At 36.0% G+C, this 25,136-nt stretch overlaps 1 protein-coding gene across 1 annotated transcript in view; it reads right to left on the bottom strand.

Annotated features, from left to right (window-relative positions):
- MDGA2 (MAM domain containing glycosylphosphatidylinositol anchor 2) overlaps positions 1 to 25,136 on the bottom strand; it is a 739,157-nt gene that overhangs the window by 272,080 nt on the left and 441,941 nt on the right. Inside the window, exon 4 of the mRNA XM_003792170.2 lies at positions 12,911 to 13,107. Coding sequence (XP_003792218.1) covers positions 12,911 to 13,107 — 197 coding nt within the window. The remainder of the gene's footprint in view (positions 1 to 12,910; positions 13,108 to 25,136) is intronic.

Raw genomic sequence — 25,136 nt, 5'->3', positions numbered from 1 at the left:
AACAATCCACCTGCAAGGTCTTCAAATCAATACACCGGAAAGGTCTTAACCAGACTCATTCTCATAATACACCAGGTCAGCTTGACCCAAAATAATCTAAATAGCCTAACCACATGCGTCATCCACTCTGCTCATATCTAGCTAACTGCCTAACATTTCTTGTTCAGCCTGCAGAACTGTGATCCAAATAAACCCATTTTCTTTCTAAATTATCCTGTCTCAGGTATTAGAGGAACACAAAATGGAAAAAGATAGGGCAGACAAAACAGAAAGAAGACACTAGATCCATGGTTTTTCAAAAATTTGGCTATCATGGGCTTGGATTGTTGCTCCAGGTGAACTAAGGTGATTACATCTTTCAGTGAGGAAACAAGGTACCAGAACACAAGGATCCTGGTACCATGGTCTTTTATGTTAATATCTAAAGTGAATATATATATTCATATATATATATACATATATATATACTGTCTCAAGGGTGAGAGAGCTGAATAGGGATAAAGCCTGTTGAAGGAATATAAAAAAATAACAGGCAGAATTATGGAAGAATTTGAACCATACCTTCTTGAATCACACAGTCAGAAAATGATGAAAAATATTTTTTAATAATATAGCACAATATGTGACAATACAGAGAAACTGATGTGTGGGTATATGTGTGTTCATATAGAGGTAGACACACATGTACTATCAAATGACACATAGTCATGTGACTATACACATAATTTAGCCTTTACCGTTTATAACTGAGCTATCAACACTAATTTTATGTTATTAATCATATACATTTGATATTCTGTGACACTGGGAAGCTTTTTTGCACGTGAAATTCCATGATTTGTGAAAAGGAATTTTGAGTTGATTATTGTCTAATTGTATAATTAGTCTAATTAGCATAATTATAACTAATTATGTGATTGATGTAAATATGTTCGGTCTTGTAATTAAATGGTATAATTACAATACACAAGAAGATGTCATGAACATCTTTTTTAAAGTTCTAGAAAAATGGCAAGTCAGGGTGCATTTTAAAAATTTAAGGATACATTTCTTATCTAATTGCAAAATTATTTGCAACTCCTTTATTTACATTTTAATGCCACATTTAAATAAAGGATGCAAAGCAAAGACATGCTTTCTCAGTGGCCCTCACCGGTGTGGACAGTCCCAGAGCCTCACACAGTTCCATGTTACTTATAATATAGTTTCTGTGGTACTTAGAACATAAACTTTTAAAAACAATTTATATTAGTTTATTCTGATCCTCAGATATAAGTAAAAAAAACTCCTTGAATTTACATGCTTTTTGTAGCCATCTGACTATTCACAGTTTATAGATGATAATATAGGTGCTGGCCTTTGTCCTTCCGTATGAAGTGGGTGGAGTATGAACAGCCTAACTATTCTTCTTGGAGTCAGTGTATTACGTGCTTATGAATTCCTATCAGCCTTAGGAATACAGACCAATTTCTTTCTGGAAATTTTATCTATAAAAGGGTTTCAACAAGATTTTTTGTCACTCAACAGGACCATGAAATAAATATTCAATTCAGATTGATGCAGTTATTTACCTGCATAGTGTCAACAGGACAGATATTTCACTGTCGTAGAAATGCTATTTTTTAAAATATAAGACAAAATAGCATTATTATTAAAAAGATAATATCCTTAAATGAAATTTAATTTCTAACATCAAAAAATAAGCAGACATATTATCTATCATCTGAATCCTTTCATATTATATTTCCAGTATGGTTTCCCAGCAGTACGGCCCACTGTTCTCACTTACATCAATTATTATTCCAACCAGCCACAGACATCGGCAATCTTTGGAGACACTGACTTCCTTCTGTACAGCTTATAGGTGCTGATGTTTCCACCTTCAATGCTCCTTCCATAGCTGTTCTGTATACCTCGATTCTGACAGCAATTTTTACTTTATACCATAATTCTCTCACTTTAAATTTTCCCTTATGTATCAACTAAGTTAGCAGAGAAGGAGCCTTGCCTGGAAAACTCCATACATCTACTAACGATTTGTTCATATCCTATACATAGTGGATATCACTTATTTTAATTGATTGTATTTACATTACAAAGGCCTAGAAACCATAGCATGTAGATCCATAGAGAGAAACCAAGAATATTACCGACGTGTTCCAATGCACACAATGGAAAGTTTTTCATTATCAATTACATATGGAAATTGGTGGGAAACAGTAGTTCAATAAATCAATAGCATCTAAAAATGATACATGTGAACAAAAAAACACTAGTGCAATAAGCAAAAGGAAAAGTAAACACCATTTCCATCCCATCAATGATAGCAAATCAGGGCAGCGTGTGTGGCTCAAAGGAGTAGGGCGCCAGCCCCATATGCCGGAGGTGGTAGGTTCAAACCCAGCCCCAGCCCAAAACTGCAAAACAAAAGCAAATCAATATGAAAAGGAAAAGAATGTCAACATTGGTAAATAGATGAAGGGTACTACACAAAATTAATTTTACATCGAAAAAAATTTGACATGTACATCAAATCATTGATACCTTTAACTCAACAGCACAATCATGAATAATTTCCTTAAAGTGTGTGGGTTTATCTTCTAATGCACAGAAAGGTAACTAGATATGGTAACTTTGTAAATTAGAGCTTACACAACAGCTGTGTTTTGTCATTGTGAAAATAAAATCATACGGGGAAGCTAAATATGAAAAACAATTGATCCAATGGAGACAGAGTAGAATAAACATAACCAGAGAAGGGAAGGATAGCAGGGGCAGGGGATAGGATAACGTGGGGATAAGTAATGGGCATAAAAATATCATCAGATAGCTAAATAGAATGAACAATATTTGATTGTCCCCAAAAGACTGTAACCTACAATAAGTTAAAGTATACTTTTAAAATACTAAAAGTGTGGAATTGAAATGTTCCTGACATAAAGAAGTGATAATGCCTGGGGTGATGCATATGCCAATTACTTGTTTTTATTAATTCATATTGTATACCTATATCAAAATATCATCTATACTCTATAAAGAGACATACAATTATTATGTACCCATAAGAATTAAAATTAAATAATTATATAAAAATAAATACAACGAGCTAAGTCCATTGTGTTGCTACTGCTGAACAGCCATAATTCACATTGCTCCAAATTTCCCAGGCAGTTATAAGCTATAAATGACTACACTGTTTGCAATCGATTAGACTAATGGGTGAAAATGTTTTCCATATCATTTTCATATATATTTTTAAAAGATACCCTGGATTACAGAATCAGTCCTGGACTTCTCAAGCTATTACTTTTAGAGAAACAGGTGCTATATATATGAAATAATAAGACATTAGTGATTTCACTATATATAGCATTAGACCCACCCTGAAGAAGTTGTAGACTCAGGTAGAGCTTTAGAATGGCAGCCGAGGGGGACAAATACAGAACTGAAACCACAGGTGGTGTATTGTTCTCTGAAGAGAAGGCATGCACTGTTGATTTCATAGCTGGTCTCACCAGTTCTTATTCTGTGCTACCAAACAGATTCACAATCTATGTTATCAAACTAGTCTAGGTAGGCATTTGCATGGGTGAGCACTTCCCAAAAGTAAACCTAATATGGCTCAGTTGAAAACAATCAACCCTTGGATTGGCAGGAAGCTGTATATACAACCAGCTGCCTTGCCCCCAAGTGAAAATTTCTTTATAAGAAACTTTCCAGAAGTTCTTAAATAAATGACCAGATTCATATGCATTTTTGATAAACATGCTCAAAGCTTGTAAGCTTAAACTAAATTTGTACTGGAAAATTTTGCACATGCTTTGAAATTGTTCATACACCACTGCTATCCTTGACAAATAAGTAAATTTAAAAAATAAGAGGATCAGTCTTTCCCTTTGCTTGATTAAAATACATTTGCCACTATCAGTCTTCCTTAGATTCCTCAGATCAGTAACATCAATATCAGTCTCCTCAAATTGATCTATACATTTAATACAATCTCACTTAATATTTTGGCAGATTTTTTGTAATAACTGACAAAATGATTCTCAAATTTATATAGAAATACAAAGAAGCTAGACTATAAAGAACAATTCTGGAAAAGATAAAAGGAGCTAACAGACTTATTCTTCCTGATTTCAGGATTTAATATAGAGCTTCAGTAGTTAAGATAGCACTGGTGTTAGCATAAAGATAGGTAAATAAGTCAATAGGAAAAAAATAAGCAGTTCCTAAATAGATCTTAACATATCAAACCAATTTATTTTAATACAAGTGTCAAGAAAAGTTAGTGGTGAGGGAATAATCTTTTTAATAAATGGAGCTAGAAAACACACATAGTCTTTTGTAAAAAGTAAACACCAAGTGTTCGCTTACCCCACGCAAACTTAACTCAAATCAGTTAATATGGAGCAGTTCCTGTGGCTCAAAGGAGTAGGGCGCCAGCCCCATATGCTGGAGGTGGTGGATTCAAACCCAACCTTGGTTAAAAAACTTCATTAAACAAACAAACAAAAAAGCAGTCAATATGTTGGTAGATGTAAGTGAATAAGATTATTTCAAAGAATAAAATAAAAATAATTGTTTTATATTAAAATAAAGCACTATATATAGAAAATATATGTAAATTAAAATATATGTAAAATAAAATATATGTAAATTTTAAAAATATGTAAAATTAAAACAATAGACAAAAATAGATTAAAAAACAAGAGGAGCAAATGTTGTTGAACTGGTCTAAGTTTCTAGTATTATTGAGAAAACGGTGGTGTAACAATTAAGCATATAGGCTGCAATTTTTTTTTTTTTGGCTAGGGCTAGGTTTGAACACACCACCTCCAGCGTATGGGGCTGGTGCCCTACCCCTTTGAGCCACAGGTGCCACTCAATTTTTTTTTTTTTTAAAAGACTGGGTCTTGCTCTGTTGCCCAGGCTGGAGTTCACAGCTTACTGCAACTTCCAATTCTTGAGCTCAAGTGATCCTCCTGCCTCAGCCTTTTGAGTTGGTAGGACTAAAGGCACATGCACCATTCCTGGCTAATTTGTTAAAACCTTTTTTGCAGAGATGGAGTCTGGATATGTTGACCAGGTTGGTCTCAAACTCCTATGCTAAGCAATCTTCCCACTTTGCCCCCCACCCAATCTTTTGCTAGTATTATAGGCATGTGCCAGTATACCTGGATTCCCAAGATATATTTTTATTTTTTTGAGAAAGGGTGTCACTTTGGCACCCTCATAGAGTTCTGTGGTGTCATAGCTCACGGCAACCTCAAATTCTTGGGCTCAACTGATCCTCTTGCCTTATTTTCCCAAGTAGCTAGGATTATAGGTGCCTGCCACAACACCCAGCTATGTTTAGAGATGGGGTTTTACTTTTAATCAGATTGGTCTAAAATTCCTGAGCTTAGGCAATCCTGCCTCAGCCTCTCAGAGTGCTAGGATTATAGGTGTGAGCCACTAGGCTTGGCCCCAGGATATAATTTTTAAGGCTGCCCAAAAATGAACTAAGATACTGTAAAACTAATTAAATAAAGCAGAAAATACAATAATTACTTTTTTTACAAATCCAAATAAAGGCAAGAAAAGACAGAAGTAAAATAAATCATATAGAAAAAAGCCATATGAATCTATCAGTCATTGGCTTAAATGTACTACTAAGATTGCCCCTCTGGATTAAAACAAGACTGAAAAAAAACTATGTACTGGTTATAAGTGCCATCTTGTAAATATAAATGCATAGGAAAATTGAATGTAAAAGCAAAGATGAAAATTTACCAGCATCACCAGACCCTTCTCCTCCCCCCCAAAGAACACTAACCAAAAGAAAGCTTATATAGTTAAATTTGTGCATGACTGAGAGAGACTTCAGGAACAGAAACAGTTCTAGAGGTGAAAAGGGTTATTTCTTTCAGATAATCTACGAGGAAGTCCTAATATCAGGATATAATACACCAGTATAATTTATTAGGAAGATACAGTACTTCTAAATCCTTATGAATTAGTAATATAGTATCTTCAAAATACATAAAGAAAAAATTGATAGAAATAAGAGAAGAAATAGATCCATAACTATGGTCATTGATATTAACCAGTCTGTCTCAATGGCTTTTAGAGGAACAGAGAAAAAACTCAGAAAATACGTTGTTCTAAACAACACAAATTCCTAAGGTGATGTCATTAGCACTGAACAGAATTTTGGAATGCACACTCTTTTGTGTGCACACAGCTCGTTTATGAATATGGACCACAGGCTACGCATGATGCAAATTACAATTCATTTCTAAAGATTAAAATTATTCAGAGTCTACTCTCTGATACAGTAGAATTAAATTATAAATCAATTTAAAATTATAAGTAGAAAACTATCAACAGTTTGAAAATGGAATTTAATGTAAATGATTCACTTATAACACCATATTTATTCACACTCCACTAAATTTCTTTAGCGAGTGAAGACGGATGGCATTACAGGGTGTTTACTCAAAAGTTACTAGTAACTTGTAGTCGATTTTATTTATTTCATAGCTAGTAATCTGGACAACTTTTGCAAGTATGGGTTCAACATTTTAATACATATTTACTGAGAATCTTCCATGGGTCAGGCACTGTTGGAGCTGCTGAAAGGACAAAGTCTTCAAATAAGATAATTTGATAATTTATAAGCAAAAATAAAACTGGCTATTATGAAAGAGTAACTATGGAAGGGAAGGATTGATACTTGATGTAGATTTTTCAGAGAAGTCTTCCCTGAGGTGATGAGTCCTTAGCGTTAAAAAGATCCCTGTGATATTAACTAAGATTAGAACATTCTGTGTGGAGGGATCAAAGATGCACAGACAAGAGTCATGGGCAAGGTAGGCCTGTTTAGGAACGGTCTGACCAGAACACTCACTGGCATACAGAACGTACAGTAGATGGCAGCGAGACAGGGCAAATTGTTCATGGTCTGGCAGGCCACAGTGCATTATTGATATATTCTAAATATGAAGCCACAGTTAAAATCAAAGCAGGAAAAAGATTTGATCAGATTTGTATTTTCAAATGCTCCCTTGGAATGTTGAAGTTTTCTCTAGTAAAGTATGATGGCAGTTAGGGGCATGCTGCAATATTCCATGAAGAGAAATTAAAAAATATATATGTGGCTAATTTGTATTTATCAGGCCAATCTAGTATATCAACATGTGTTCATAGAAAAAAAACATTTGATAATAACTTGTCTATGAAAAAGCCAACATTGCCTGTGGCTACAAGAACTAATCTTGCCTTACGCTGATGTTTGAGTCTTTCTCTCACAGTTTGGCCTACAAGATATATTTAATATTCACAAATTAAGCATACATATAACATGAAAGTGTCAAGTATTTCCCTGCAGCTTAATTTTTAAGACAGATGCAAATATATAGCCAGAGAGATAAGCAACATAATGGAGTAATCAAATACAGGAAAAAGCACTTTGAAATAGGAGCTAAAAGTGTAATTAACTGTAGCTGCATAATGGAGAACACAAAATTGCAAGAAGAGATCTTTTGTTCCTTAGTATTTTTAGAGAAATCAGGTTGTCCCAGCAGCAGAGTTTCTAACTAGCACAGACAAAGGGAGAGAAAGTTTGAGTGATACAGCACAATAGAGGCTAATGTTCAGATGAAAGGAAATGTGAGTATTGAAATGTTAAAATAAAAAGTTGTTTTCACGTAAAAGGATGGAGAAAATAAAGGAGAAATAGAAAGCGTCACTTTTAAAGGGTAGAATCAATAGCTATTAGTGTGAGAAGTTGCATTTGATAATTTCTAGAGTTGGTTACATAGAAATAGATCTAAAATAGAACTTCCACAGTTGGCCACCTCCCTATATCGACCACCTCTTTGACTTTACCTAATTTTCATAGACTGGACATGCATCACAGGTATTCTATGGGAGTTCTTTCCTTAGGTGAACCATGTCAGTATGATGACTAGTTTGTTACAGTTCCTTGGGTAGTCAACTTACAAAGGTTCTATTGCAATTGCAAAATAATCTTTTAAGAAAATTTTAATAAAATAAGTAGAAACAATTCCAAACTTTAACAGAGAAATTGAAAAGAGACACTGAAATAATAAGAAAAAATTAAGGGCGGTGCCTGTGGCTGAAAGGAATAGGGTGCCGGCTCCATATGCCGGAGATGGTGGGTTCAAACCCAGCCCCGGCCATAAACTGCAAAAAAAAAAAAAAAATCAAGCAGAACCTGGAGCAGAAAACAGAATGAATTAAATAAATAATACAACAGACAGCATCAACAGAAACACTTGTCACACAGACAAATGGGTCTCTAAACTTGAAGAAAGGCTGATTGAAAAAGCCTACAGGAGAAAAAAAAGAATGAAAAGAAATAAATGAAGCTTAAAGGATATATGGGATAACACACAAAGAGCAAATAAACGGCTTATTACTGTTCAAGAGGAAGTAAATGAAAATAAAGGTGTAGAAAGAAATAAGAACAGAAAACTTCCCAATTGTGGAAGATGTAAATATCCAGGTAAAAGAAGTTCAAAGTCTCCAGTCAGACTCAGTCCAAAAAGGCTACTCCATAACAGTTAAAATCAAACTGTTATGGATGAATGACAAAGACAGGGTCCTGAAACCGCCATAGAAAAGTAGCAAATCACATACAGGGGAGTTTCCATATGGCTAACAGCAAAATTCCCACTAGAAGTTTACAGTCAAGGATAGAGTGGGATAATATTATTCAAAGTGATGAAAGAAAGAGATTGTAAATGAAGAATAGTGTCCAGTAAGGCTGTTCTACAGAAATGAGGGAGAGATGAACAGTCTTGCAGACACACTAAAACTGAGGGAATTCACCACCACTACACCTGTCTTAAAGAAATGATAAAGGTAGTTTTCAAGGTGAAAGAAAAGCACACTAACAAGTAACATGGAAACATCTTTAAGTGTACCACTCACTGGTAAGAGAGAGTAAGTTCACAGAGCATACAGTCAAATGGTAAGTATTATCATGATAGTGGGGTGGGTAATAAAATGGTAGTGTGCAAGCCACTTATTAGTATGAAGGTATGTTAAGAACCAAAACTTTAAATATAATAACTACAGTAGTTTGTTGAAAAATTCAATATAAAAAGAAGTAAATATAAAAATTCAACATGCGGTTGAGGGGAAGAGAAGGTAGTTTACTATTTTTTTCTTTGTGTGATCAAAGTTAACTTAACAGTTTGAAATAACCTGTTACGACTTGAAGATATTTTTGTAAATCAAGGGTAACCACAAGCCAAAGTTTTATAATAGACATACTAAAAATAAAAGTCAATAAATTAAAACACACAACTAGACGAAATCACTGAACCATGGAGGAACACAGTTAGAGAAGAAAGGATCCACAAAATGAGAAAACAATTAACAAAGGTAACTCCTAACCTGTCCATGATCACCTTCCCTGTGCATGCACTAAATTCAATTAAGAGGAATAAAGTGCTTTACAAAAACTTAATAAACAATAGCCAAGCCTGCTCGTGGAAACCTACACTCCCAGCTACTGAGGAGGCTGAGATAGAGGATCTCCTGAGCACAGGAATCTGAGATTTCAGTGAGCCACGGTTGTGCCACTGCGCTGAAGCCCAGTTGCCAGAGCAAAACCCTGTCTCAAGAAACAAAAGAGATATAAAATGGCTGAATAGAATGCATGAGTGAATTAATGAATAAATAAAAAATAATAAAACAAGACCCGAATCTATGCTGCCTACGAAGGCTTACTTCACCTGTGTGGACACACACAGACACCATTGATGAAAAAAGATATTCCACACAAATAGAGAGTGAAAGACACCAGAGTACTTACACTTGATCAGAGAAAAAAGACTTTAAGTCAAAAACTGGAAAAAGAGACAAAGAAGGGCCTTGTACAATGATAAAGGGTAGAAGTAGGCAGGAGAATATAGTTATTATAAATATATATGTGCCCAATATTAGAGCGCCTAAATATATAAAGCTAATATTGATAGGTCTAAATAGAAGTTGCAATGGAGGTAGGGAGTTCGACATCACATTTTCAGGAATAGACACATCATCTGGACAGAACATCAGCAAAGAAACAATCGATTTAAATAGCACTTTAGACCACATTGACCTAAAAGATGTTTAATGTTTACAGAATATTAAACCCAACAGGTTAAAGATATCTATTCCTCTCAACTATACATGGAGCGTCCTCCAGGACAGATCATATGTTAATCCACAGAAAAGTGTAAAAAGATCAAAATCACATCTTTTCTGACCACAAACACAGGGAATTAAAAATGGATAAAAGGGAATGTTAGAAATTTTAAAAATACATAGAAAATAAACAACATGCTCCTGAACATCAAATAGATCAATAAAGATACATTTTACAGATAAAAATGAAAAGACACACATAAGAAACCAGTAAGATACAGAAACAGTAGTTGTAAGAAAGGAATGTACAGCAGTAAGTGCCTGTGTCGAAAAGAATAAGAATCGCAGACAACCCGACACAGCGCAAATGAACCATCAAAACCCAAACACACTGAACCCCAAATTAGTAGAATAAAATGAATAATAAATATCAGAGCAGTAGGCTATTCGAAAAGTAAACTTGATAATGCATCTTTAGCTAGACTCAGAAAAAAAGAAAAAGAGAGTAACCCAAATAACAAAACCAGAAGTATGAAATTAAAACTGATTTCACAGAGTATATAACAGACTACTATGAACAACGGTACACAAAATATTTGAAAACTTAGAAGAAATGGATAAATACAGCAACAGATGCAACCTACAAAAATTGAATTATGATAACGAAAATCTGAATAAACCAATAACAAGTAACAAGATTGATTCTGTAATAAAAATATCTCATCAAAGACAATCCCAGCTCTGATGGCTTCACTGCTGAATTCTAGCAAAACATTTTAGAAAGAACTAATACAAATCCTTTTCAAACTATTCCAAAAAATTGAAAAAAAGTGAAGTTTTACAGATGAATGAAAGGTGTCCCATGTTAAGGGATTTGAAGAATTAATATCGTTAAAATGTGTGTGCTACCTAAAGCAATCTACAGATTCATTGCAATACCTATCAAAATAACAATGACGTTCTTCACAGATATAGAAAAAAAAAAAACGAGTACAAATTATTGCAGAACCAAAAAAGTCCTCAAATAACTAAAGCAATTTTGATCAAAAACAATAAAGATGGCATCACACTCCCTGACTTTAAAATATTTTATAAAGGTACAGTAACTAACACAGTATGGTGCAGGCTGGGACTAGACACATAGGCTAATGGAAGGGAAGAGAAAACCCACGTCTACTATTCAAATTCACCTACTTCCCACTGTCCTCAGAGGGGCCAACACACACACGAGTGCAAGAACTGTATCTTCAATACAAGGTGCCAGGAAAACTGGATATCCATATGCAGAAAAGCACAGCTAGACCTGCATTTCTCATCATATAGAAAAATCCCTTCAGAATGCATTAAAGACTTAAATGTAAGACCTAATATGATACGACTACTTGAAAAATAACAGAGGGGAAATACTTCATGACATTGGTCTGGGCTCAAGCAACTAAAGGTCTGGTATCATCACATATTGTTCCACAGTTGATATCTACACATAAGCAATTATATTTACTTGAAGATTATGATAATTTTATATCAGTCCTTAGTTTACTATACAAGGAAATATATTTAATGATGGAAAATGGGATATTGGGATATATGTATGAACTCAGAATACCCTTCTGTTATCGGAGTTTATATGTAAAAGCTGTATTAAAATTCTGAAGTAGAATATTTTTTTCTGAAATTGTTTAATAATCTCAGTTATTATTTCCAGATAATTAAAAAAAAAGTAAATAGAAATGTAACACACTGATTAGAGATAAGAGATCAAAAAATTCTTGAATAATTATAAGCATAACATAGTAATAAAACATGTATTTTATACGCCTTAAGTCAAAGTAGGAGCTGCACACATTCAATTTAAAACAAGGAAATGGGCTAAGTACCTATTATTCAATAGTCCGTGATATGAAGTAGAATATTTCTAATATTTAAAGTTGTTTATTTCCCCAGAGAGAGATACATAGGTATCTCAAATGTATACACAATGTGGTCACGTTCCTGTTTTTCTTGTGCTTACATCATTTTAAAAATCATTATTCAGGGTCACAATAGATTTGAATATTTGTTCAAATAAAATTTTTCCACTTAAAATGTTTTATTTGTTGATTTAGGTTTCTGATTCTTTCCATGCATCAAAAAAGCTTGATAGCAACATCCCTCTCAGATTCCTACAAATTTCACCGTCTTCCTCAAGAATCATTTATTTTCCACTTCCAATACATTATAAAAGAATAATTTATTCCCTCAGTTAAATTAATACTTAATCATTAGCTATTTTCAGTTTTAAAATAAGGAAGGGTCTCTTTCTAAATTAAATCATAAAAATACAGAAATTAAACTCATATTTTTATAAAGCCAAAGCCAAGGTGATTTCAAATATATTTCTTTGTTCCTTTAAAAGTCATTTAGCATTGCACATGGAGAAATGAAAATCTCTTTCTAAAAGAAATATTGTCCATAAAAACCAAATCAGTCAGGAAAATACATACTTAGGTACTTCATGGTGAAACCTCAGTAAACTTATGGGTAAAGAAATAAAGGAAAGATATATTAAGATGAAAAATGTTATAAGAGTTGCCATTTTACGTTGACCACATAAGAAACAAGCTGCCCTTTATATTTAAGTTCTCTGACCCTACAGTCAAGTATATGTTGTTTTTTTTAAAAGGCCCGATTTGGAGAACAACCTTTTCAAACAGTAACACCGTTGCATGCATGTGAATCAGCGAAGTGTGAGAGCAGTGCAGGTGGAACACTACACCTGAGTTCTTACCTGGGTAAAGAAGGGTTCGTAAATCTCAACTCCTTTATCAGATCCTTGCAGTAACACCTCCTGGCCTCGTCTCCAGCTATACCGAACAGGTGGATTGGAATTGGCTACACAACGGAGGAACACTGTTCTCTCATAGTAAAATTGTTCTTTAGCTTCCCCTATGCTTTGATGAACAGTGACTACTGGATCATCCAAATCTAGAGAAACAAAAACAACCAAGTGATAATGATGTGAGGAACATGGCTTTTAAAATATTGAACATACACAATGCAACCTAAACAAAGACACATGTTCCTAACTGATCATCAATTATCAATATTACTTATCAATATGTTCCTTTGTGAGCATATTGAACTCACGCATAAAGAAATTTGCAGTGATACAAAGTAAGGCAATAGTTATTTCTGAATATCTATATTGGCTGAGATAGTACCTATGATCTGGTATATTTCCAACTCTGCCAATAGCCACAGAAAACAATGATCCATAAAAGAGATCAAAATTCAAAACCTTCAAATTTAAGACTTTAGCCAAAGCAATGAACTGCGGTGACAGTGAAGCTGATATTGAGTAACCCAACTGACCCTTTTCCTTAGCATATTAATAATTCTCCTACCAATTCTTTACAACCGTTACAGTATATTAAAAACAAAGTATCAGGCTTTCAAATCATTATACTCTCTGTTGTAACAAAATAGGGTCCTGTACTGGGTAAATTTTCCCTTCATCTCAAATTTTATATCCTAGATTTATTAGATAATTTGAAATGTGCCAACAGAAGGCTCTATTAAACGTCATCCATATTCCTATTGCAGAATATCGGAACTAATCACGTGCCATTTTACATGAATCCTAAGGAAAGACTGTACACATCAGGGTTTAGCATTTTCTGGAAAAGACCGATCTGTAAATACCCTGATCTTGAAGAGTCATATGGTCATTGTCTCAGTACTCATCTCCATCACTGCAGCGTGAGAGCAGTGAGTAAATGAAGGACCAGAGAATGCTGCTGAGTACCGGGAAAACTGTACCTATCAGCAGTCACCTCTCAGCTCTATTTGGCTAATGGCCATAGTTTGCAACCTAGGATATGGCATAGACAGGCCCTTTCCTGAAGAGGTGCACTTGTCTTAAAGCAACAGCAAGCTCTTACTTCCCTATGCTAATAGAAACTTAGTCTATACTTAAGTATGATGAAGATACCTGTTGTCTTAATTACCACCTTTACCAGCGTATTCCCTTTTAATATTACAAGCATGAAAGGTTACTTAACTCTTGCGATCTTAGATTTTGTTGGAAGTAAAATGAGAATAATAATGGTATTAATAACAGCATTATATTACTCAGACTAATCAATTAAATGAGATAGTCCACACTCTTGGCACATAGTAAATGCTCAATAAAAGTTAGCTGCTGCTGGGTGGTGCCTGTGGCTAGACAGGGTAGGGTGCTAGTCCCATATGCCAGAGGTGGCGGGTTCAAACCCAGCCCCAGCCAAAAAAAAAAAAAAAAAGTTAGCTATTGCCATTTAATACAAAATTATTATTATTATTATTACTATCATTTTTATCATCTAATTTAAATTCCCACTGATTCCATGTTGTTTTCTTGCCTTTAACTCACCAATTCATAATATATGCAACTCTCATGATTAATATGCAAAAGTGTCACTTGCTGGAGTTCAAGTCATCACGTGCTTCTCAATGACAATTACTTTTGAGAGAGCTTTACCTGGACACAAGAACAGTGAAGGATGTGGGCATATGTGATACCCTGCACGTAAAAAGACACTGTTCTTTAGAAAAGGTACTTTTTAATATATCAAAATAATAAAACCCAATAATAGTGGTGACGTTGCAGCTGCCTTGTGGAATCAAAGACCAAAATCCAAATTTTCCATATTTCTTAAAAAGTTGTTTTTTCCAATTTGAATTGCTTAACAACCTCACTTTGATTCCTAGTTTTGCAACATTTTGAAGGGTTTTTTTCTCCTTCCAACATTAGAATGTTTTCACAGCTACCCCAAAGGCTGCTAATTTTAGTAGTGTAAATTGACAGAACAAGTGCTGCTTTTTGGTAATGTTTAAAGAACTCTCAGTCTCCATTCACTCTATTAGCAGTGTAAGGATGTGCACTGTCTGGTTTATTATTGGTGTATTTAAGGAGACTAGCACATTATGATGAGATGTTTAAAGGCTTTAGGCATCTATCAAATATTTACATTTACTTATTTGGTTATCAGCACCACACACACACACACACACACAGAGTATTTCAAATCCTAGAGGAGGCTGATTAACTGAATTTAACCTCAGTGATAAAAAATGTTACTCTGATCCAATTCCAAACTAGTTTCTATCTTGTTTAAAACATACTTTCTTTTAACCACAGACCCAGTTTTAGAAGATGTAAGCTGCATATGTTGTAAAAACAAACTTCTGAACCCAGAAAGTTTAGCAACAAAACAGAATTGGCTAACAAACAGTGTAACAATGGTGACCCCTCTTGGGGTCCAAATAGTGGATGGTATTGTACTTTCTGACATCCATCTACTGATGTGCCCCTGGCTCTTTTCTTGTTAGGAGGGGTGTCAATAAGCTCACACCCCTGAACAATCATTTCAACACGCTCTCCCCTGCTCTGGATGAGTTCTGCGTCACTGGCCTTCTGAGATTCTAGTACTGTGACAAAGGCTTACTGAACATTTTATTGGCTAAGTGATCTGTTGAATTCACTCATGTTTAGGAATTTCTACTTCATAAGTCTTTTTTTTCTTCTTAGATTTAAAATCTAGTACACTAAGACAAAACTGCTTCAGACAAGTCAAATGATGACATGGTTAAAAAATACATTTTAAGGAAGATTATACATATATATAAAATGTGTACATATGTAAGCTTAAGTATATGTGTATATATGTAAATATGTACTATATTACATAGGCACATACTAATATATAGTGAAAGGAACTTACACAGTTATATATCACTTAAATATATTTTACTATATGTTCTCTATATTATGAAATATACACCAAATATGTGTATTTGTCTTAAGATAACTTTCTGAGAAAAGAGACTCTAAGACACAGATGTGTATGCAGGAATGGTTTTGGAAGTACCTTCTAGATCAATACATGTGTAGGTCTGAGCAGGGGAAGGTTTGAACTACAGGGCAGGTGCAAAGGTCTCGGTGCTCTAGAGAAGTTCTGGATTTATGCTGTCCCCTTAAGTCTGTCCTGCCTAGAGGGCAAGGGACTAAGCCTTTAGACAGCCTTCTGTGGCTTCAGCAAGCAAACATTCAATTTGTGCTTCTCTCCGCCAGGTGGCGGGGCCCTAGCAAGGGCTGATGTGGTTGGCTTAGGGCAATTTCTAGAGGGGGATTTAGCTGACAGCAGTCACCTGCTAATACTCCCAGCAGCTGGAGTGATGCACACTGGGGTCCTGAGGCTGGGTCTGGCTGGGGCGTGATAATAAAGCTAGTCCAGGATTCTGGTTAGTCTCCTTCTGGGAAAACTTTCCAAAGGATCAGCAGTCAGATCTGCGGCATCATCTTCTATTACTGCCATTCCAGATTGTTCTCAGCCGTGGCTAGCACACCTTTTGGTGTTGGTCTTATCTAGTAGGGTTACCAGAACTTTGTCACTAAGCGATCCGAGCCCTTGTTCATCATAGTCCTCTCCGGCCACGGCCAATGCACTTGTCTCTTTGCCACCAAGACTGGACAAGTGAATACCAAGAAATGCCAGAGTGGGTCAACTGAATATCAAACGTATCCTTAACTGCCTCACTCATAACAACGGCCCTACATCTAGCCAATCATACAGGCTAATTACTCCTACCAGGATAGTGCCTCCTCTTAGACGCTGTTTCCCAACTCAGAAGCCTAAAGAAACCGAGGAGCTGCCATGGCTTAAAGAGTAAATGTGACTCCTGCAATATCATTAATAGAAGCTTTTTTCATTTCTGGAACTGAGAAATCTAACTAGCACAGTCCACAGCTGTGGGAGGGGAGGCATAGATCCCTCAACGGGGCCAATGCATGTGATGGTTGTAAGCGAGGTCACTCTTTGGTTCTTAGACTCATGCATTCTGTAGGGTAAAAACAGAAAAATGTAAGAAGGGTCATTGATCCAGGATCTCACTGAACCCTGGGGGACAGCAACTATCCCTCATTGGATATTATATCTGCAACATTCAGCAGCTCTCTCACAATGCCAGCCTACTGCTCCGTGACACTGGCATTTTCAGGTGATGGATTAACAGCTCATACTGTGGCCAGATTATCTAATGGCAATATGCCCACTGCAGAACCCCAGATGGGTCAACTAGGATCCTGTGTATGACAGTTCTCACATGTTTCAGGAGTCCCCTTTTTCTAGCACATGTTATCCAAGAAAACAGATATAGGCTCCTTGTAGAAAAAACAGAAGAGAATCATGACCAGGTATCTTTGCGGTGGTGTTGCAGGGTTCTTTCTGGAGCTTCAGTTGAGCCTTCTGTCAATGAGTTCAAGATTTGAAATTGCCTCTGGTTCAGAGATCGGACAAGGAGTCATGACTCTTTAAGAGGTGGCCACATTCGGCTCCTGATCATCCACCTCAGATTTACTCCAATTGTCATCTTCTTATTTTTCCCGTAAAGGTTCTGTGTTCTACTATCACCACAGCTCTCCGTGCGTCTAGATTCCTGGATGCATTTGAACTAGCATCTCATTAAGAGATGTGTACCCATCTTTTTGTGATGACTAAGCACCATGACCTAACCTCTACCATTCCAAGATCCTATCATCTTCCTTGCTATCTGAGAGCTCAATTTTATAATTCCATCTTCCACCATCAATATTTACATTCAGAATTTGGTCACCAGGGAGCATCTTAATTATGCCTATGTCTCAAATCATCAGCACAATCTTCTTGCTTTAATCCTTGAGATGTCCTACAAGACTTTGCAAAGAATAACGGTTAGCTGATAACGTCTTTTGGCCTTACTTGATATACTCATTTTCTTGTGCTCATGTTTCTGAGTTGTTGGTCTTTATCTTTTTTTTTTTTTTAAGTCTGCCCAGTGATGCTGGCATTTATACTTTTACCTAGTGAGGATCATTGCTTTCCCTAAGTTTCCAAGAGCCACCCTAGCAGCATACATATAACTCTGTTTCCTGCTGTCCTTGCTAGGCTGTTAAATCTGTATCATGGTAGAAAACTTCCCTACCAATAAACTTGCATTCTCGACCTTCACTTGACCTTATGCTCCATCCTTAATCTTAATCCAATGCCACTCAGTGGAGCAGCCTCAGGGTTTAGCTCTAAACTTCCCCAACTCCTGCCAGTAAATCTTGACTAGTTACAGCAGTTCTTTTGAGACAGTTGTTTTTCTCCTTTAAAAACCTAATATATTTCTATACCCAAGTAATCTATCTTTTGACCCTACATATTGATCTGGTGTCTAGGAGTAGAGGTGAAATCATATCCCAGATGGGGTGTGTGTTGTCTCAAAGGGAGGATGTTTCTGCTTCATCTCTGGACAAGATGGAATTGACAGCCACTAGCTGAGAAAAATAGGCCACTTATGTAGGTCTGAAGGTTTAGACATATATGTGGTTTCAAGGTTACAGAGTTCATAAAGCCAGATATAGCCCACCCCCTTAAATCAGGGTTCCACTTGTTCCCAAAGGGAGTTCACACTCTGGCTTAGCTAAAGATGTAGTCTTCCTGAAATTCTATTTTACTTTTAAATAAGTCCTAAGCCTTATATTGATTTTAATGACTTCTTGTTACAGGAGATAAGAGTCTCTTTATATTTTGCAAAAGAGGTCTTATTTTCACAGATCACCCTCCAGTGGTGATTAAGTGTCTTAGCCTCTTATTATTTTCTCCATTGCATGAAAGGAACCCAGAAAAAAAATGTCATTGACCTTAAAATTATTGCTTTCCTCAAAACTCTGAGATATTAAACTCATAGTGCACTGCCTTCCAATTGGGACCTACCCTTGTTTACCACAGGTGGAGATTTTAACAATTTCTCCACTATATCATGCAGGGCTACTGCCAGGACACCTCCCATCACCAGGGGAGCCCTCACTGCCAGGTAGTGTTTGGCTGATGGGTGATCATCTTTAAAATTTCATTTTTTTTTTTTGAGTCAACTTCCTCAGACCACCTTGAATGGGTTCCTTTGAAATATGATTCTTTGATGAAGACATACACTTAGAAAATTTATTGGAGATTGCCCTTAGTATCAGCTCAAGTGGTAGCATGCAAAAAAAAAAAAAAAAGATTGGGCAGGGGGAGAAGTCCAGGTGTGATATGCCACCACAGAGGTTCCAGATGAAGCCCCTGGAAAGGATGCTGATCAGTCACTGGGTTAGGGCTTTCTCTGGGAAGGAGGACTGACCTTGGCTAATGTGGCTCTTTCCAGATAAGGACAATTCCATAAAAAGGGCAGACTTGAGAGACAACATCTTCCAACACTCCCAGGACTTGGAGCACCTGTTATGAAGCTTTATCCAAGTTTTATCCAATTTACTTTGAGATGGCCATTCATCATTTTTTTTTAAGTTTGTAAAAGATCTGTTTCTGTATTTATTCAATAGTCAATTTTCATGCTTTATAGCCTTGATACTATTAAAAAAAACACTGGACTGTTTTCTGTTATTGTTGACATTTTGTATAATTTATTCTCTTTAAAATAAATTTATTTTAATTTTGTTGGCTAAGTGTACAAAATTTAAATGTCTAAAAATTCTATTTGCTGACAAATACAAACTGTCCTCTGCAGTAAAGAGCATATTATTTTTATTATTTACCAGGTTTAAAGTTCTTCACATTTGTAAAGTAATATAAGTAAATATACTATTTGGTGTAAGAATGTTGTAAATATATTTTAATAACATAACTAATATGGTTTTCCATAAAATATATTTTTGTGTGCATGGGACCTACATCTTAATTATGTCTGAATACCTAAAAACCAAAATAATGGATGTAAGTCCTCAATAATAATCCTATGAATTAATATAAAGATGCATCTGTTATTTACATAGGCAGTGTCAGTTGTTAACAAAGCTATCCATACATACCATAATAACAATGAAGAAAATTTAGATTTCTCCCTGAAGTGCAAAAGTGACCTCTTTATAACTGAAATAATTTTGTTGGAACATTTATTTTGGATAATCAAATATGCCAGACACTGACAGATTAAATTCATTTTAAGAAAATTAAAAATATAATGACGTATGCTGTTCTCCTTATTGCCAGAAAGAAGTCTCCTAAAAGAAATTACAGCATGAAAAAAAAAAAATTGACCTAGGTTTTAATGAAATAGAAAGAGAAATACTCCAGACAATGTGAACTTTTCCATAGTTTTTCATTCTTTGTGTTCCTACTTGTTCAGATCCATTTCACAAATATGTTTTGAATCTTCTGGTCTTCAACCTGCAGCTGTTCAAGGTACAGAAGAGAAACCAATCACCCACTAATGGGGACCAGCCTCGTATTTAGTGAGCAGATATTTTTTGGCCAGATTTTGGGGAGGAAACTTCACATATACCAATCCATTTTATTTTTTATAAAAAACTTGTCTCTTTTAATCTCCGGGAAAGTTGAGTTTCAGAAAGATGAAGTAATTTTCAGTTTATAAGCAGCAAGGTTAGTATTATTATCAAATCTATATAGATCTTAAATTTTTCTGCCCATTACTCTCACGCATATTTTTGGATACCTATAACATAGTAGGCATTACATAAGCCATTCAGTTTACAAGTGGCCAACAATTTGAATGTCAAAAAGGAAAAAGATGAGTAAGATTTAAAAAACAACATAGATAAATAATCCTATAGATCATAAGCCAAAGATAGACAACTAATTATTTCTGGGAAGAATAGTAAAGCCTTTTCTAAAAAGATGATGCTTGAGATAAATCCAAAATTATTAAAAGAGTGAGCCAAGTAAAGGGCAGGCAATGTCATGCGTGAAGTTCTGAGGTATCAGAGCCAATGTCATACTTTGTTACCCAGCAAAGCTAGACGAGAGTTTTGGATCTTGGGGAGCAGTAGTATGATATGATGTTTGAGAGGTAAAAATGGGCCAAGTTGGTGCTGCCAACATACCACGTAGGACAAAAGGAATCAAGTTCATTATATCTTTTTTCGGCGGGAGGCCACTAGGAGCTTTCATTTAGAAAGATCATCCTGGGTCTTTCTGTGATTCAGAGGTGGCAAGAAGAGTGGTCAGGACATCAGTAAGAAAGTGCTGTCACCATTGAGATGAATAAGGAGAGGGCCTTTGAAATAAGGTTGTGGCAACAGGAACAGAGAAAAGACCCACAGGAAGTGAACTGGGCAGGTGATTAGACACCGAGCGGAGGGAAAGGTGGGGGTTAAGGAATGCCTTTGCTTTGGCAACTGGTGCATTAACTAAAACATGACACGTGAAAAGGGAATATGGCCTGGCTAGCGTCAGGGTGGAGTGGGACAGAGGTTGTGAGAGGTGGGAATTGATGACTTTCGTTTGGATCATGCTGACCATCAGGCACAGAATGAGAAGTCTGGGAGGCAGACCTGGATTTGAGCATAAGGAGTCTGTCGTGTGGCAGAGCGGACCACTCAGAGACTAGTTTGTCTATCTCCTCAAGTACAACTTGCATTTTCCTTCAGCAATCAACACTAACCACCTCATTCAAGTACAAGCAGCAGCGCCCTGCAGGTGAGGCATCTTCACCCTCTATAACAAGGTCTCTGCAGAACAGACCTCAAAAGACACAAGGCCACGAGGAGACTTTATCTCCAGCTCCAGACTATACAGCTTGAAGGAACAAAACTTGAAATAAGTGATTATTCAAATGAAAAGCAAAAATAAAATAAAGAATATAAACCATCATGAAAAAGCTTTACGTGAAGTAAAAAGCATGTTTCTAACATGCCTCCAGGATTAGCCTGACGGTACTGATAACTAACTTTGTGCCACCCACTGATCACCAAATGCTCCTGCTTCTAATTATTAATTTAAAAAACTATTCAGCAGGGCACCACACAGGCAGATAAGACAATTTGTATCAGAAAACCCAGCCAAGTATCCGGCACATAGGATTCTGCTCTCAGCTGCCATCTCCTAATGGACTGGGATTAGCTCTCAGAGAATCGGGGAAAGTTAGCCAAACTCTTGAGTGCATACCCTGGCCAGTCAACACTGGTATGCCCCAATGATCCACTCACTGTCTTTTTAACACTGGTTCTAGGACTACCTTTCCAAATGCAGCTGTGGCCCTCTGTCTTCCTTCTTTCCTACTCTCCAGTCTATTATTTCTGAAGTTGATACCTATTTCAGAAAGTAATTACATAAAATTAATTCTGATTAAAGTTGCATGTAAGTCAGTTTGACTTACTGGTTACAAGGAACTAAATAATCTACAGCATCTCTGCTCTGCTCCTTACTGATCCTGTAGTCTGAGGCGAGTCACTGAAACTCCCCCTGATGCGTCTTCAGCTGCTGCTGTGGGAAGCAGAGCCTTTACACCAGCCATTCAACTGGTGAGCCACGAGAGGGTCTCAGGTGTGCCGTGGAGATCTTTAAAGATCATTAATTAATTTTTCAAAGAAGTTTAAAGCACAATAAGTATATTCCTTTTTTTAATTCTTTTTTTGATCAATGTAATTTAAATGTGCCATAAAAGTTTAACTATAGGTTCATGTGTGCATAAGATAATAAAAGTTGAAAAAGACTGCTTTACAAGAAGGATTATGAAAATCAGAAAGCACTTTCTGAGTAACTGCAGAGAGAGAAAAGCAATGGAGGCTGAGGCAGAAGGGAGATCAGCCACTGTGAGCGTCTCCTCATTGGAGACAAGAAACAGAAGCCAAAAGGCCATAAGGGAAGGCTCTCTAAGCTGTGGTGGGCTCTGATCGTCATTTTCCTCTGAGAGATCAGAAGAGAGGGGCTATAGCACATTCCATCTGCGCATGTAAATATCTGAGGGAGTTATTAAAAATATCTGGGAAGCTCAAAGCCAGAACCAGGTTTGTACTTCCTACTTAACAAGTGAGTGGTATAAACCAAGGTCACTATGAACAAAAAGAGATTTTACTCTAATTATTAGAGTAAATTATTATATTTATTAATTATTAAATTATTGTATTTATCATCAGAGTCTGTTAAAATCCGAAAATCCTGGTAGACCAGCTTTTGAATAATATGTGAGTGCTGCCTCCATCCCAAGCATATAACTTCACTGCATTTTCACCACAATTACATCTATTTTATTACACATTTCAATTAGATAAAACGTACAGCCCCAGTGCATGTAGCCATACGTGCATTGTTAACAAAGAAATTATCTCTGCTGTTTCTCATTTTCACCTCTCTCTGGCGGTATATTAGACAGTCACTGAACACCTGTACATCTAACTGGCCCGGTTGCCATGGAATTAGGTCTAGTTCTCTTCAGTTGATGACTGACTCCCCTTCTCTGTTTTAAGAACTAAAAACTAACAAAACTGGAACATAAACTTCTTGCCACTTAAGCAAGATATATATAAGAACCTCAGTCAGAAAGACAGAAACTTCAGGAAGAACACTCAAACATCACGGTGTGACCAGCCTGGGGTGACCTCATGATGTCAATGCCTGCTTCATGCTGTTCCCTTCTTATTATCGGCCCTGTGATTATCTATGGACCCAGCACTCAACTTTCGCAAAAACAACAACAAAGGGTAGTCAGGGATTGTTTTTTCTGCTGTTGAGAAAGCTAATAGAATCTGAAGTTTGTGACCACAATCAAACACAGTAAGACCTCCGAAGTTGACCACCTCCCGGCATTGGGACACCTCCCAGAGCTGACATAATTTGCATAGATCACACCCGGCACCTCCTGTATCTGTCAGTACAGCAGGCTGTTTCGTTATGTTGAACACCTCCGTATTTTGACGTGTCCCTTGGGTGGTCAATTTATAAAATTCTACTGTAATTGATTCTGGCCATATTTATTGTTACTGTAGAACAAATCAATCAAAATGATCAATGGCCATTTATTCAGGAATTAGTCAAAATATGCTAGAATTCCTCCATAAATAAATTCCTTATAAGTAAGAAAAAATAAAGTCAGTTATCAGCAGGAAGCATCAGGAAGCAAAAACAAATCTGAACTTTCATACTTTCATTTGTAACATAGTGAGATCAGAAGCAGACACAGAAGGCAAGTTCTTAAAAAAAAAGAGGGTCATTTTTCATCATGTATTAACATGTATGAATAAAAAACAATCTTTATTTTTTAGAGACATGCCACAATCCTAACTCAGATTAGAAATCTGGGCCTGTTTTCACTTACAAATCAAAGCAGACACACTGTCTTAAGTTCTCAGATGAAACTGCCACGCTTGTGTGGGCAGGTGAGGAGGTCTTGCCGTCACCTTCATATTACTTTAGGAAAAAGTCTTATTGTGACAGCTTAACACCTTGTTCACAATTAAACTTACATTTAATTTAATAAATTCTATACTCCGTATTGTTTTTCATTATTTCATTAACATAATTTGGCCAAAATGTTGCCAAATGAGTATATAAATCTTCAGGTTTTTTTTTTTTTTTTTGAAATTGGGTATTCTCAATGACATAAGCTATTGCTTTTCTGTTTTCTTAAATATTTTCCCCTAAACTACTTCTCTCTGTATTGTAAGCTGTTGATGAAAAAGTATCTGTTAAAATTATTGCTAAAAGGATTTTAAGGCAAATACTATCTTACATAGTTCAGGCATGTACTGAGTTCTAGAAAAAGAGATAAACCTGAATAAGCATGTGTGTTAAGTTTTATAGTCTGATATTACCCAGTTCATTTTCAGGAACTGCCTCAAATGCAAATTAATTCACCTTATATTATGTTTATATATTAAATTTAAGAAGCTAGAATTTCACAGCAATGTAATAAAATGCTAAGAAAGCTAATGGGAGAAATTCTGCCTTGGAGACACTAATTCAATGAATGAATTTCCCTTTGAGTGAGAACTGATTCACCCACAGTCTGTCAATCTGCTAACGCTTAGCAACATTTAGACCTGATACTTTGATATAAGTAAATAACACGAGATTTACAAATACTCTTGTAATCCACTTGTGAATTGATGAGCACTTGGGTTGATTCCACATCTATGCAATTGTGAATGATGTTTCAATACACATTCGAGTGCAAGTGTTTTGATGACTTTTCTCCTCTGGGTGAATCCCGAGTAGTGG

This window comes from Otolemur garnettii, unplaced genomic scaffold, assembly GCF_000181295.1.
Source record: "Otolemur garnettii isolate 467f Iridium unplaced genomic scaffold, OtoGar3 scaffold00054, whole genome shotgun sequence".
Taxonomy (NCBI): Eukaryota; Metazoa; Chordata; class Mammalia; order Primates; family Galagidae; genus Otolemur; species Otolemur garnettii.
This window is presented reverse-complemented; position numbering and strand designations above follow the sequence as displayed.